The sequence below is a fragment of the Cervus elaphus genome, chromosome 1 (genome assembly GCF_910594005.1).
Source record: "Cervus elaphus chromosome 1, mCerEla1.1, whole genome shotgun sequence".
NCBI lineage: Eukaryota > Metazoa > Chordata > Mammalia > Artiodactyla > Cervidae > Cervus > Cervus elaphus.
Window position 1 is genome coordinate 86,704,721 of NC_057815.1, and position 15,744 is coordinate 86,720,464.

The following is a 15,744-nucleotide window of genomic DNA, read 5'->3' on the forward strand; positions in this document are numbered from 1 at the left end:
TAATTTAGACTTTCAGTTCTGCGGGATCTGTATATAGAGTATTGGTTGGAAAGTCTAAATTAATCCCCTAGTTCATTATTCCTTGTTTTCTCCTTTTCTACTTACTTCACCACCAAAAATAACCAATAAAAAAAATATATTCACTTAGAAACATAATGCAAACTTGGTGTTAGCTCAGTCCCTAAGCAAGTCAAGGAAGTGCTAATTAGTTTCTCAGTTACATTGCCGAAAAGCTATCATCCTCCTTTACGTTCTTGTGTTTCTTGTTAAGTGTATGATTCTAGCATCTGATCTTTATCCCCACGAAGATAAGCTTCTTCTTGTTGTTGTTCAGTCGTGGCCGATTCTTTGCGACCGCACGGACTGCAGCATGCTAGACCTCCCTGTCCCTCACCACCTCCCAGAGTTCACCCAAGCTCATGTCCATTGAATCAGTGATGCTGTCCAACCATCTCATCTTCTGCTGCCCTCTTCTCCTTTTGCCTTCTGTCTTTCCCAGTATCGAGCTTCCCAGGGAGTCCTAGTGGTAAAGAATGGCCTGCCAATGCAGGAGACTTAAGATACACAGGTTCAATCCCTGGGTTAGGAAGATGCCCTGGAGAGGGAAATGGCAACCCACTGTTGTATTCTTGCCTGAAGAATCCCATGGACAGAGGAGCTTGGTGGGCTACAGTTCATGGGGTCACAAAAAGAGTCAGATATGACTTAGGGACTAAACTGTTATCTATAGCCCTTGAGAAAGAACTAAATATCCTTGCCTATGCTTAATGCGTTCTAATGACTTCCCCCGTATCAGGGTCTTTTCCAGTGAGTCAGCTGTTCACATCAAGTGGCCAAAATAATGTAGCTTCTGCTTCAGCATCTGTCCTTCCAATGAGTATTCAGGTTTGATTTCCCTTAGAATTGACTGGTTTGATCTCCTTGCAATCCAAGGGACTTTCAAGAATCTTCTCCAGCACCACAGTTTGAAAGCATCAATTCTTTGGCATTCAATCTTCTTTATGGTCCAACTTTCACATCCATATGTGACTACTGGAAAAACCATAGCTTTGACTGTACGGACGTTTGTCAGCAAAGTTAATACACTGTCTAGGTTTGTCATAGCCTTCCTTCCAAGAAGCAAGTGTCTTCCAGTTTCATGGCTGCAGTTACCATCTAGTGATTTTGGAGTCCAAGAAGAGAAAATCTGTCACTGCTTCCACTTTTTCTTCTATTTGCCAGGAAGTGATGGGACCAGATGCCACGATCTTAGTTTTTTGAATGTTGAGTTTTAAGCCAGCTTTTTCACTCTCTTCTTTCACTTTCGTCAAGAGTCTCTTTAGTTCCTCTTTACCTTCTGCCATTAGAGAGATATCATCTACATATCTGAGGTTGTTAATATTTCTCCCAGCAATCTTGATTCCAGCTTGAGCTTCATCCAGCCCGGCATTTCACATGATGTGCTCTGCATGTAAGTTAAATAGACAGTGACAACATACAGCCTTGTCGTACTCCTTTCCCAATTTCAAACCAGGCAGTTGTTCCATGTAAGGTTCTAACTGTTACTCCTTGACCCACATACAGGTTAAAGATAGCTTAAAGCCATAAAATAAATAGGAAATACAGCTTGATAACATTATTATGGAATTTCACTCTTGAATGTAGGTTAGTTTAATAACATTTAATGACATTTAAATAAATTTAATGACTAAGTTTTGTTTGTTGTTATTGCAGTTTATTTTTTAAAATCATCTGCCTTAGAGGAGTTGAATAGATATTTTTCCAAAGAAGACATACAGATGGACAATGGTGGTGGTGTTGGTGGTTTAGTCGCTAAGTCGTGTCTGACTCTTGTGACCCCGTAGACTGTAGCCTGCCAGACTTCTCTGTCCATGGGATTCTCCAGGCAAGAATACTAGAGTGGGTTGCAATTTCCTTCTCCAGGACAAATGAACAATAGGCATGTGATAAGATGCTCAGCATTACTAATTAGGGAAGTGCAAATCAAAACCATAGTAAGATATCATCACCTCATATCTGCTAGAACAGCTGTTATCTAAAAGGTAAGAAATAACAAGTGCTGGTGAGGATATGGAGAAAAGAGAGCTGCCATTCCCTGTTAATGGGAATTTAACTGGTGCAGCCATTATGGAAATATCTCAAAAAATTAAAATATCATATGATCCAGCTATCCCACTTCTGGTTATTTATCCAAAGAATATGAAAACACTAATTTGAAAATACATGTGCACCCTGTGTTCATCACAGTGTTATTCACAATAGCCAAGATATGGCAGCAACCTAAGTGCCCATCAACAGATGAATGGATAAAGAAGATGTGATGTGTGTGTGTGTGTATCTGTATATATATTGTTGTTCAGTCACTAAATTTTGTCCAACTCTTTGCAACCCCATGGACTGCAGCACACCAGGCTTCCCTATCCTCCACTACCTCCAAGAGTTTGCTCAAGTTCATATCCATTGAGTTGGTAATGCTATCTAACCACCTCATCCCCTACCGCCCTCTCCTCCTTTTGCCTTCATTCTTTCCCAGCATCAGGGTCTTTTCCAACGAGTTGTCTCTTCAAATCAGGTGGCCAAAATGTTGGAGCTTCAGCTTTAGCATCAGTCCTTTCAATGAATATTCAGGGCTGATTTCGTTTAGGATGGACTGGTTTGATCTCCTTGCAGTCCAGGGGACTTTACAGAGTCTTCTCCAGCACCACAATTTGAAAGCATCAATTGTTTGGTGCTCAACCTTCTTCATGGTCCAACTCTCTTATATTTATAAATGGACTACTACTCAGCCATTTAAAAAAAGATGAAATCTTACCTTTTGTGAGACCATGGATGGACTTTGAGGATATTATGTTAAATAAGTCAGGTGGAGAGGGACAGATTCTGTATGATTTTATTAATGTGTGGAATATAAAAAATCAATAATATAAATGAGCAAACCAAACATGTAGGTACAAGGAGCACAGTAGTGGTTACCAAGGGGGAAGGGACAGAATGGAGGGCACAACAGAGGAAGGAGGTCAACTGTGTGGTGATGGATGGAAACTGAATTTTTGGTGGAAGTGAACATGCTATATAGTTGGAGAAGGAAATGGCAACCCACTCCAGTATCCTTGCATGGAGAATCCCATGGACAGAGAAGCCTGGTGGGCTACAGTCCATGGGGTCACAAAGAGTCAGACACTACTGAGTAGCTGAGCACACACGCATGTGCATGGTGGAAATATGATGTTATAAACCAGTGTCACTTCAGTAACATAAACAAAATCCTCTGCTAAGAATGTAATGCCACATCCGTAACAAGGAAGGCCAGCTTTTAACACGATTTCCACGAGACAGTGAAGCTGATTCCCACATGTGCTCCCTGGAAGTTTTACCTGGTGATAGTCATGGTATATACCTAAGAATGATATTGTGCTTTCCTTTGCTGAGCGTACATTTCTTCACTTCCAGACAGAGAACATGGACTCTGAAGGGGTTCTCTAAAGTGGCAGTTCTTTTTTTTTTTTAATAATTTAAAAAATTTATTTATTTTTGGTTGTGCTGGGTCTGTGTTGCTGCGCAGGCTTTCTAGTTGCAGAGAGAGTGGGGGCCTGTCTCTAGTTGCAGTGCACAGGCTTCTCATTGTGACGGCTTCTCGTTGCAGATCTCGGCTCTAGGGTGCATGGGCTTCAGTAGTTGTGGCAGTTGGGCTCAGTAGTTGCAGTAGCTTGTGGCACATGGGCCTAGCTGTTCTGCAGCCTGTGGGATCGTCCCGGACCAGGGGTCGAACCCACATGCCCTACATTGGCAGGCAGATTCTTGACCACTGAGCCACCAGGGAAACCCGAGTGGCAGTCCTTAAAGTAGAATCTGTGGATCCCTGGAGGAAGTCCACAAAATTCTTTCTGGGAATCCACAGGGTCAAAATTATTTTTATGAGATTACTAAGACTAGGTGACATTTTTCACTGTGTTGAGTTTGCACTAGACAAAAACAATGGTGACTAAAATTGTTGGTGCCTTAGTATTAATCAAGGCATCGCCACCGAACTGTACTAGTAATCATTGTTTTCTTTACCACATGCACTTCGAGTAAAAAAAAAAAAATGATGGTTTCATTCAAGGGTGTCCTTTGATGAAGCGATAAGTATTATTAGTTGTATTAAATCTTGATCTTTTAAAATTGTTTCATGAAATGGAAAGTGTGTATAAGGCATTCCTGCTACAAATGATTTATGATGGTTGTGTGTGATTGTTTAAAGTATAAGCTGAACTAGCTACTTTCATCCTGGACCATTTTACTTGGAAGAGCCACTGGCACACACACTACTTAGACTTGAGAACTCAGCAGACATTTTCTCATAAGTGAATGAAGTGTCACTTCTAGGAAAACAATGGACAGGATTTAATAGAAGTGTGATACTGATAAAAGTTGAGGTTTCAAGGAAATGTTAGAAATTCTGGAAAAACCCATATCCTTCACCTTGAGCCTGACCTCTTCCCATTACTTAGCTTTTTCTGAAGAGATCAGTGGCAATATTAATGGAGGTGATTTTTTTATGGTATATAATGAAATATGTCAGTAGTAAGAGGGTCTGCATAACTCAGTGAGCCAGTATTTTCCAAATGACCAGTGCTTGATGTTACAGAATCATGCAAGATTAAAAGATTCATTCAAAGTGCAAGTTGGACCAATGGATTTAGATGTAATAATATAAAAAGTGTGTTGATGTAGTTTCAGATTCCACATTGGCTCTAACCTTTAAGAAATCAGTACAGTTGAGTTTTGGTGTAATAGCAAAGAATATCAGTTATTTGAAAAGGCTTTTTCTTCCTTTTTCCAACTACATCTCTGTGTGAAGGCAGTTTTCTTTGTATGTGTCAACAAAAACATTTTAAACAGATTGAATACAGACACAGATATTAGAACCAACTCTCTTCTGTTAAATCAGACATTGAAGAGATTTGCAAAACAGTGCCACTCTTCTCACTAATTTTTTTGTATTGGAAAAAAGCTACTACTTGGTTTAGCATATAATGGAGTTGTTATTTTTTAAATGAATTAACCAAAAATTAAAAATTTTTTAGTTTTAATTTTTAATATGGTAGCTATCATAGAAGTTGTTTGGGGTCCTCAGTAATATTTTTGGCTGTGCTGAATAGCTTGCAGCATCTTAGTTCCCCAAAGAAGGGTTGAACCCAGGCCCTCAGTTGTGAACGTGCTGAGTCCTAACCTCTGGACCGCCAGGGAGTTCCCTCCTCAATCGTCTTTGGTAGTGGAGTGAGAAACCCTGTCCTACAGGAAGCTTCTGTAAAGCACTTGAGGTTTCTTGGGAGGCAAAACATACAGAATTCTAACCAGAACCATAAGAGCTACGCTGATTGTAGCTCCCTAGTACAACCTAAGGTTCCTAAAGCACATATGGCGAGATGGTGAGTTCTGAATATAAACTACGAATGTGAACTCGGTGCTCAGGAGGCAGGGCTGTGGACTGTTTAAATCTTTTGTAGTTCACAGACATTTCATGACTCCATTCTGTAGAATGTTTTTCCCCTCTGGGTTCTGGTCTTAGGAAGTTTGCCACTCTGGAAATACTAAATATCCTTTTCAAAGAGCAGTTTTGCCATTTGTGATTAAATGGGAATTGCATCCTGGTGGGTCAGACAGTAAAGAATCCGCCTGCAATGCAGGAGACCTGGGTTCGATCCCTGGGTCTGGAAGATCCCCTGGAAGAGGGCATGGCAACCCACTCCAGTATTCTTGCCTGGAGAAATCCCCATGGACAGAGGAGCCTGATGGGCTACAGTCCCTGGGGTCGCAAAGAGTCAGACACAACTGAGTGACTAAGCACAGCACAGCACAGAAATGGAACAGAGGGCCACCCCGAAGAAGAGCTGCTTCACCCTCAGACTTCAGTCTTTATCTGCCAACTCCTGACGGCCCATCAGCCATGGTGACAAAGCAAGCTTCCTGCTCCACATGCCACCTCCACGCCTTACTGAGGCCACCGCCCAGAGTATACTGACAGTTACTTCTCGGGAGGGTCATATATTTAACATGGAGAGGATGAGATGGGAGGGTAGGTCTGGTCTTCATGACATGGCTACACCAAATTTAGCACCTTAATAAAATTGCAGAGGCCAGCTTGCTTCAGAATAGACATAACGGGTGAGAATGCACCTTCTCTTCTGGCGTTATGCTTATTACATTTCAGATGGTTTGCTTATTCCAAGCCCCTGTTTATAGCATGACTGACTTTGCACTTCCTGTTTTCCCTGTGACTGCCACCTTGTTCTCATGTGAGCTGTCTCTGCCCCTTCTCTTGACCTGTTGATTGCAGTGGCATCCTGTGCTGCTCATGCTGAAGAACCAAGTTGAAGAGAACACTGGCCACACCTTCAACTCCTTGCTCTGCAATCTTTACCGGAGCGAGAAGGACAGCGTGGACTGGCACAGCGATGACGAACCTTCACTGGGGAGGTGCCCCATTATTGCTTCTCTCAGTTTTGGTGCCACACGTGTGTTTGAGATGAGAAGGAAGCCCCCACCAGTGAGTGGTCTGTTTGTTTATTTTATGTTCCTCCTGCCATGTAATAATCTGTGGGAAAAAAACTGGGCTCCTAAAAGGCTCCTACTCTCAGATTTAGGGGATTGGAGTGTGTGTCTGGTTGACGAAATGTTTTCAACTGATGGCTTATATCCTGTGGATAACTTTTGACTTCCACAGAAGCCATTTGTTCATTTCTGCAACAGAAATTGCCTGCCGTGTGCCAGGTGTCAAAGGCTTATTTCCATTGGTGGAAAAGACAGACACGGTCCCCGTCCTCATGGAAATGGGGGTAGACAGACATTACTCACTACTCAAGTAACTGGAATTACGATAAATGCTAGGAAAGAGGGCTCACAAAGGGACGACTCTAGTGAGTAGGGGTAAGAAGGGAAAGGAAGGAGGCTCAGGGAAGATGCCCTTCTTCAGGAGCCTTTAAGTAAGTGTCCTTCATGGCAGTGTTGCCTGTCTTCTTTGAAAAGAAGTACCACAGGCATCCCCATTCCTTCTTAGCCGGTTCCTGAAGTCCAGATGGATGGTACTCCTTCAGAGAGGAAGTTCCAGCCAGATGACCAGACAAGCAGTGACTAAACTGTAGAATAACTTCAGTTGTCCAGCCCAGCTCTTACCTATATATTATAAGACACTGGAGGAGTATGAGGGCTCTGTGTGTGTGTGTGTGTTTTTTAAATCAACAAGTGTAGAACTTTAGGACTAAAGTAGATAGAAAGATAGTAGGAACTCTAAGAAAAGAGCAAACCTCTACCAAATTATCTTATTTCCAGGATTTGCGGGTGGGTGTATTTTTTAAACCAAGGTTCCCAATCATTGAGCTTATAACATTAAACCAGACGCAGTCAGTGTGGACGGCCTACAGGGCTGTGTTTTGAGTATGACCTAATCCAGACCACATAATTGTCAGGCAGTCAGTGCTTGTGTCTGTTCTTCATCAGATATACTTCTTGGGCTGTTTTCCAGACATGTATTTGGGTTTCCAAACATGGGATTTTGAAGCATATTGTGTTGTTTTGCACTTACTCCATTAAGCACCTTTCCTTGGCATATCTTCTGTTGACAGGGCTGTATTTGCTCTTGTTTACACAGAAGCTTTGGTCTGTGTTGGCGGGGTGGGGGTGTGGTCAGTTGCCAGTGACTTCCTGAGTGAACTTGCTCCCTGAGCACTCTGACTAGCCTTCACTGTCTCAGTGTACCAGGGAGACCCGCCTAAGAAGCAGGCTCCCCAACCTTTGCCACGTTCCTTTCAGGTACAGTTAGCTTTTATATGCAGACTTCCACTTGGTTAAATCCTACATTCGCAATCCTCCCCTTGGTAAGTCTTCTGTTGTGTGGATGGCAGAGAAACACCACGTGTCTTATTTTAAAGTTCAGACCCTCAAGCCAGACATGCGGAACACCACCTTTTTGCCAGGCCTGGTCTTAGGAGCTGGGATTATAGCCATGAGTAAGTGAGATGAAGTCATCCTTCCCCTCCTGGAGTTGATGATCTGGCCCCTGTTAGTGCTCTGTCTCCCTTCCAGGGTTATCCTTCCAGCTTTCTGAGTGGACAGCAAACTCTGTTGGATCCAGGATAATCTTTGGTGTAAGCTGAGTCTCTGGTTCATTGCAGTTACTTTCCTTGTTGCCAAGTGTTTAAGTATTCAGTTATCGCTTTTCTCTACATGTACATTTGCCACTACCACCATCACCCTTTTTAAAAAACATTTTTTGGCCTATTTCCAGATTTTAAGGTTAAGAATTCCCAAAGCATGCTTTGTAGGATAATTAGTCTTACTGTACAAGCAATTTCCAACTGTTAAGCATTAGTCATTGAAAGGACTGATGTTGAAGCTGAAACTCCAATACTTTGGCCACCTGATGCAAAGAGCTGACTCATTTGAAAAGACCCTGATGCTAGGAAAGATTGAAAGCGGGAGGAGAAGGGGGTGACAGAGAATGAGATGGCTGGATGGCATCACTGACTCAATGGACATGAGTTTGAGCAAGTTCTGGGAGTTGATGATGGACAGGGAAGCCTGGCGTGCTGCAGTCCATGGGGTCGCAAAGAGTCAGACATGACTGAGCAACTGAACTGAACTGAAGAATTAACAGTGTTCTGGTACCCAGAATACCTCTATTTTTTCCCCTCTAGGCAGCTGAAGGTCTTCATATTCTCATATGAGAACATATTCATGGCGATCAAGAATTATTTCTTGGAAATACCATTCAGTTATGTTATAGGTTAATGGGTGGATAGAAAATGTAACTGCCACATAGCATTGTGTCTGAGGGCAACCAATTGGAACAAAATCTCTTAAGAGGGACACTGACCACACTTACTGAAACTTTGTCTTCTCAAGGCTTCTTAGAGTCTATTTTGATGAACAAGAGTGAAAGCACAGGCCGTGAAACACTGAAAATGTGGTTAAGTCCCTTTAATTGTCTGCCAATAGCAGGGGAATTTGCACTATAACTGTAGTAGCTGATTTGATGAAAAAACGTGTCTGATAAGTAAGAAAGTTTGTCTAAGATCTTGAAACAGAGTTGGCTAAGGAAACAGATATGGGAAGAAATACAAATGTGTCAGTATATCAGGTTACTGATTAATAAGTTTTGCTTCTGGCATAGTCTTAACTGTGATTGAATTTGATGCAGTTGTATATTCCTTCAATTCTGACTTCTGTTTAAGATGGGGAAATTGAAGGTTAATATATTTGAAATTATAATCATGAGTTAGTGAATACAGTTTTAAAATTACTTCCCAGCCCCAAGAACCTATAAACTCCATTCTTGGGTAAACAAAACCCAGGTTTAAACTTTTGGAAAAATTTCTTCAAGTTTCTTTAACAGATTTAAAAAATCTTGGGCTCCACAAATCTAGCTAAACTTGAAGTACAGAAGCCTTTCTCTGAGTTGGCATCCTTGGGAATGTATCTTAGAGTACATCATCTTTATCTTAGAATAATAATCCCTTTTCCAAAGGATTGAAAGGAAAATGGTTATTGCAGATCTGTCTACTTTTCTTCCTTAACTATGGTGATAGCTTTGAGAACATGACTCATGATTCGTATAACTCAAGGTAAAAGCATAAAATAAAAAATGTAATTCAGGTTAGTCCTCTGTGTAGAATTTGTAGGAGTCTGACTTTCTGTAGCTCCTAGGAACCTGTCCCACTATGCCACTAAAGATTGTAATTTTCATGTCTGTCAAAGACATTTGGAGTGTGCTAGAGATTGTGGGAGGGCATCTTTTTCAAAATCCAGTTAGTTTTAACCAATCTGAGGAGAAGAAGGTAATACCTGTTTGACTTGAGTCAAAGTTTCTCATCTAAAGCTGACAGAGAGGAATCATGAGATTTCCTGTGTTTGATTAAGTATGTAGATTTGAGACAGTTTGGGGCCACTTTCAAAAAGAATTAGCCTTTTTTTTTTTTTTAAACTTTCAAACTCCCCCACCCCTGCAGCAGCTGTTTGTCTTGCAGTCTGGCACCTTAAGTAGTTCTCTGTAGCTGCTGATCTTCTGAAGGCTGCCCCAGTCGCACACATTACATCCCTAACAATTTCTCGCTGTGCTGAGATGGTAAGGAGATCTTTGTTTCCCTCAGCACCAGTGTCCCTCTGATTCATGCAGTTGGCTCAGCCGGCTTTGCGCATGCATCATCCCTAGGATTAAACATTCACTCCTCCAAGATGTCAATCCTTGATCCTCATCTCCCTGTCCAAGTCTGTCAACTTCTGCTTATTTGTTTTGATTTTATAGTCAATTACCACTTCCTTTAATGATAAGAAGCTACTTGGAGACATAGTAGCCTTTCCTTCATTCACCCATCCCTTCTTTTGTTAATTCGGTTAAACCTGAGTGAACAGCATTGTATCTATCTTCTGGCCAACGTCAGAATATACTATCTTAAGACAAAGCTTACCAACTATACCTCTGTAGACGTTTTTTTAAAGAAACCAAGAACCTCTTTTATTCTCCCAAGGTGGGCTCATTAAAGCTTTTCTATGCTTGTGTCCCAAACCCAGTGGTACTTTTCAGACTGCGTCGTGTCCCTGTTATAAAGATTAGTCTGGTTCCTTTCCCAGTATAGCTTTAATTCTATACTGAAAAACAAGCTGGAAAAGGAAGTACAAAAGCCATTTGGCAGGCTGCTATTTCTCTGTCGGTTACCATAGAAACGGTGATGGCTGAGTTGGGGAGGGGGGTGAGTATTAGATAATAGGAAGTTTGTGATGCACTGGAGGTTTAGATGCCAAAAGCCTTGTTTTCTAGAAAATTACCCTTGCATAAGCAGTGTCCTTTATCAGCTGAATCTTGAAAATGTGAGGGGCTTCTATCTACCTCAAGATGATTGAGTTGAGGCAAGTTGGGAAATTTCTCCAACCATTCCTTTCTCTAGCACCTTCTGAAGAATGAGAACTCTGTTCATAATGCCAAAAGAGATGTTTGTAAAACCACTTGTAATGGGAGAGGTTGAGAGTTCCCAGTACATTCGAGTTCTTAGTACCTCCCTGTTTACACACTACTGGGAAGAATGGAATATAAAAAGGTCACTTTGATCATAAATATCAATATTTTCCCCAGGGTTTTAGAAGAATTGAGGACATTGGAATCCAAAATAATATAAGCTTATTAGCTTAAATTTGAAAATTGGGTTAACTAGACTGTGCAGTGTTTCGCTGAGTGGCGACCGGACCGCCGCCTCAGCCGCCACACCCACTACTGCTCTTCCAGGCATCCGCACTTCTTAGTTGTCTTCTGATTACTGCATCTGTCCTGAGAAATTACAAGAACTACTCAAAAGGAACTGTTGATAACCATCATCTTTTTAATACAGTCCCTAATGAAATTTAAAATATCAGGTTTTGTTTCCTGTTTCTGTTATGATGCCTGTAAAAAGCACTTATCTGCTTCATTTATACGCATTCCATTTTTGTAAATGGGGATGATAATTGGTAGCAACTTTATGGAAGTAATAGGAACGTTTTCCCATGAAAGGCACTACGAAAGTTGTTGCAGTAATCAATGAATTTTTAAGCTGTTATAAATGGTGGATGCTACAGTGACTTTTCAGATGTGGAAATTGAAAAAGAAAGTGAACAACAGTGAGGCTAACCTCCAGGGTTGCCTTGGCCTGTGAATGGCATTCATTGAGGGAGTGCAGGGGAGACTTGGGGAGGGTCAGGTGGCCTGTGGATCAGGAATGGTGACTGAGTTTCTGAGCTCCTGCCTTTAGGGTCATGCAGTGTTTTGGACAGTGTGAGTGAGTGAGTGGGTAGATAAATTGGTGCATGTTTAAGTGGATAAAGATAAGTAGTCCTGGTAAACCTCAGTTCTCTACACACACAAGCTCTTTGGGGAGTTGGGATTGTCATTTGCTTCCTTGGGGGCTGTCTCAGGCTAGAATCCGTTTCCTAACTGCCATTGGGAATAACTAATTTTTGTAGAGAGCCTCCCAGTTTTGTATTGCCACTGATAGCACTTTTAATCTTGGGAGAACAGTGTTTTCCAAAGTGATTTGTCAAATTTGTGTGTCCTGACTAGGTGTGAGGTCTGCTTGCAAACTTTTTTTAAAACCTTGTCTTAATGGTAGTTTTATTTCCCCTCCACTTTGCCATGCTCTAAAAAACTATTCCTGAGCCTTCTGCTAATTTTCTTTCACAAGCCACATTTTCCTGGTAGATGACTGCTTAGCTGAGGCAGAAAAGAGCTTAGTGAGTTTGAGGAAGGAGAAGGAGGCCCAACAGAGGAGCAGAGTGAGCAAGTGCAGAGAGGAGCAGGTGATGAGACAGAAGGGGTGGGCGGGGCCAGGTCACACAAGGACTCAGGGTCCTCAGGAAGGAGTGGGTTTTAAGTACATCAGGAAGCCATTGAAATGTGTTAGGCGGAAGAGTGACACGATCTGATTGAAATTTTACAAGGTCAGTTGCTACTGCGTGGAGCTCAGACTAGACAAGAGCAAGAGTGGGAGCCAGGAGACCAATTAAGAGATTGTTATACCTCCTGGGACCAAGGCGGAGAAGGAGAGAGGTGGACAGCTTCAATGACATGAGCTCAGAGGAGCAAGCATTTTTAAGACATGCCTGGGAATAATGGTCTGAAAGTGTTAATGAGGAGTATCCCCTCACTCTATCGATGTCAGAGACATGATCACCTTCCACAAGAGAGAGAGTTTCCCAGAATTTGGAGTCTTCTGGAGAGAGCTAGGTTTTGATTAGGACAGGACGAAGAGGGAACCTTCAGAGCACATGAGGTTGAGGATCTGGATGTGTTTGCTCATCCCTGACTCAGAATTCCAGCGGACACAGTGGCAGGGCCAGGGGTGGGTGTGAGAGATTGTGTTTGATCAGGTTATGTCCCGGGATGGTTTGGGAATGAGTGTTCTGATATAATGGATGACTGGAGAACCCTGCACTTTTCCTGGTGACTGAGGTCAGCTGGATGTCAGGCTTCATGGAATTTGTCCTGTATGCTCTTCAAGGAAGGAGAGTGTTTATTTCTGGTGCTGCAGTCTTGAGTAGAAGCTCTTTCAAGATAGCAATTCCTTTAAGTTGCATTTCTTGGAAATATTATATCAGCAAGAATGGCATCTTCATTGCATTAAATCTTCTGGTTTTAAATGCACATTTAGTATAGTTAGAGTGACTATAACGGTAAGTGTAAAGCCAACCTTGTTTTTGCTTAATTCAGTAACTTTTCAACAATAATATATCAACAACTAACACTGGTGGTAGGTGTTGCAATGTACGCTGCATTTGCCGTTTAAGATCATGGGATGTGCCTGGTCTGGACTGACCGACTGCACATGCCAGGCCCTCATGCTTACTGTTCTCACTCACCTCACTAGAACCTTCCATGCCAAATCCATGTCAAAATTCAGGAAGAGAGTTTGATAAAAGCCCAAGTATTTGTGTGTGGCAAGTGAGTTCAAAACTGTTTTGAACTGATAACCGCAAGTCACTGTAAATCTGCGCTTTCCCAGAGGTTTCCCTGGTAGTCCCGTGGTTAAGACTCTTGTGTTCCCACTGCAGCGGGCACAGGTTCCCTAGTCAGAGAGCTAAGATCCTGCATGCTGCCTGGCAAGGCCTAAAAAAAAAAAAAAAGTCTATGCTGTCCCATCTAGTTTCCTACTTTATCAGATCTTATTTCAAAACCAGCTGCTGCTTTTTTTTAAAGTAATGTTTTTCAGATCATGTTGAAGATGCCATCTCTGAAAGTGTTTGGTTTGAGTCAGCAGACTAACTGTGGAGATGACTTTGTGGGGTCCTAGCTTTATTTTGTTTCCATAATTTCCATAACTAATATATTTTGTTTATGTCAAATTTAAAAATATATTACCGCTATGAATGACAGGTCCAGCTGTGTTCTTACATCAGCGCTATAGAAACACCTTTACAATCCAAATGCAGCTGCAAACTTTGATGATCCATAAAGCTGTCTAGAAGCCAGCCAGGTTCTCAAGGGCAAGGCCACACCATAGTTTGATTGGGAACACAAGCTGGAAAGAAATGACTGAAAGGAGAGGAGACATTTTGGCGTAGCCCTAAGTCAGGAAGCAGGGCCAGTGAAGGGACAGCTGGGTGCAGCAGTCTAAGAAGCTGTAGCACATGCTGGCATTTAGTTTTCAAATATCATTTCAGTCTGCGGTAAAGCCTTAACCATACTTGTCAAGCAGCTCTATTATGTATCTAATTCTTGGACCAGAGAGCAAGGGAAATTCCTCTTCTGTCTGTTACCATCTTGAGAAAACCCTTTGCTTGATTCTACAGACCCTCCAACATCTTGATTTTTTCTTGATTTTTGAAGCACAGATTCTGGGATCAGTTGTCTGCATCTGCAGGTTCCCTTTCCTACAACTTAACTCACTTTTGGAACGCCTGCTCTCTAGCTCCATCTCACCATGCTGCTAATGTAGTGATACCATTGTCCTGAAGAGCAAATAGTCTGGCCTTTCCTCAATCATTGTCCTCTTCCTTGTAGTGTTGGTCACCAGCATCCAGCATCTCTCTCCCTGAAACTCAGCCATCTGTTAGCTGCCCTTTCTTGCTCCTGTTGGCTTCTGAAATACTGTATTATCTTAGCTATTCTCACACTTTTCTCACTGCTACTTCTCTGCCTCCTTTGAGGTGTTTTTTTTTGTTTCCCTTTACATTCAACCCCTTTAAAAATGGATATTCAGGATTGTCTTTGATTCTGTCATCTTTGTCTACATAACTTTTAAGGAAATTATGAAGTAGGAGTAGATTGTAAACGCCATGTAGGCAAGGTCCATTTCTGTCTCCTTTATCATTCCATCCCCAGCGTTTAGCACTGTGTGTGTATGTGTATTTTGATTGAATACATAAATAAATGGGATTTCATTTGTTGTTATGGCTTCAACCATTTCTTCTTTGGTGGAGCAACTTGTGAATCTCAATTCCAGCTTTGACTTTTATCTCACATTCTAGTCATCACTTTGTTCTTGGTCATCACTTTGTCATGAGACATTTTTACTTACAACAGCACATGACTTCTCACCTGAAATTGTAGACTTACTGTTATTCTCTCAGAAAACTCCACAATTCCACCTGCTCACAAGTACCATTATGTTCATGGTGTCACTCCTCTCTTGGTCAGGTTTAATCATAAATTATTTTCAGTTCTTCCCCATTCTCTCGTTTCAATTTTTTTAGTTCCAAATCTTCTTAATTCTTTCTTGAAAAGTCTGAAAAACTCATCCTTCTAATAGTGACTTCACTTCAGGCTGTCTTTACCACATGCCTAAAATACTAAAATGCCATTTTCCACTCTAATATCCGTAATTCTAATCTCTTCTCCCTCAATTCTATCTGATAACCAGATGCCAGATATTTTCAGGAACAGCTCGTTTTCTCTGTTTGTTCTTTCTTCTCTTTCCTCCTGCTCAAAAATATTAATTGAGTACCCACTATGTGTCGGGTACTATGCTTAACTCTGGGTAAATGGCAGTAAATGTGGCAGACATGGGCCCTGCCCTCCTGGATGTCACAGGAGCTAGAGAACAGTCGACTCAATGGAGAGACATAATTACGACTTGCAGTTAGGGCTCTGAATTTAGATTTTACTCCAAGCGGCATGGGAATAAACAAGGTTGTGACATGCTCTGGTTTATATTTGAAAAAGAACACTCTGGCTGCTGTGCGAAGAATAATTCAGGGAGAGGAAAAAATATGAGACTAAAAGGTTGTTCCAGTGTTTTTACT

At 41.7% G+C, this 15,744-nt stretch overlaps 1 protein-coding gene across 3 annotated transcripts in view; it reads left to right on the forward strand.

The window, feature by feature from the left end:
* Positions 1-15,744, forward strand: part of ALKBH3 (alkB homolog 3, alpha-ketoglutarate dependent dioxygenase) — a 40,181-nt gene that overhangs the window by 16,063 nt on the left and 8,374 nt on the right. For all 3 annotated transcript variants that reach the window (XM_043909824.1, XM_043909806.1, XM_043909813.1), the window contains exon 8: positions 6,320-6,529. In XM_043909824.1, the coding sequence (XP_043765759.1) occupies positions 6,320-6,529 (210 nt within the window). The remainder of the gene's footprint in view (positions 1-6,319; positions 6,530-15,744) is intronic.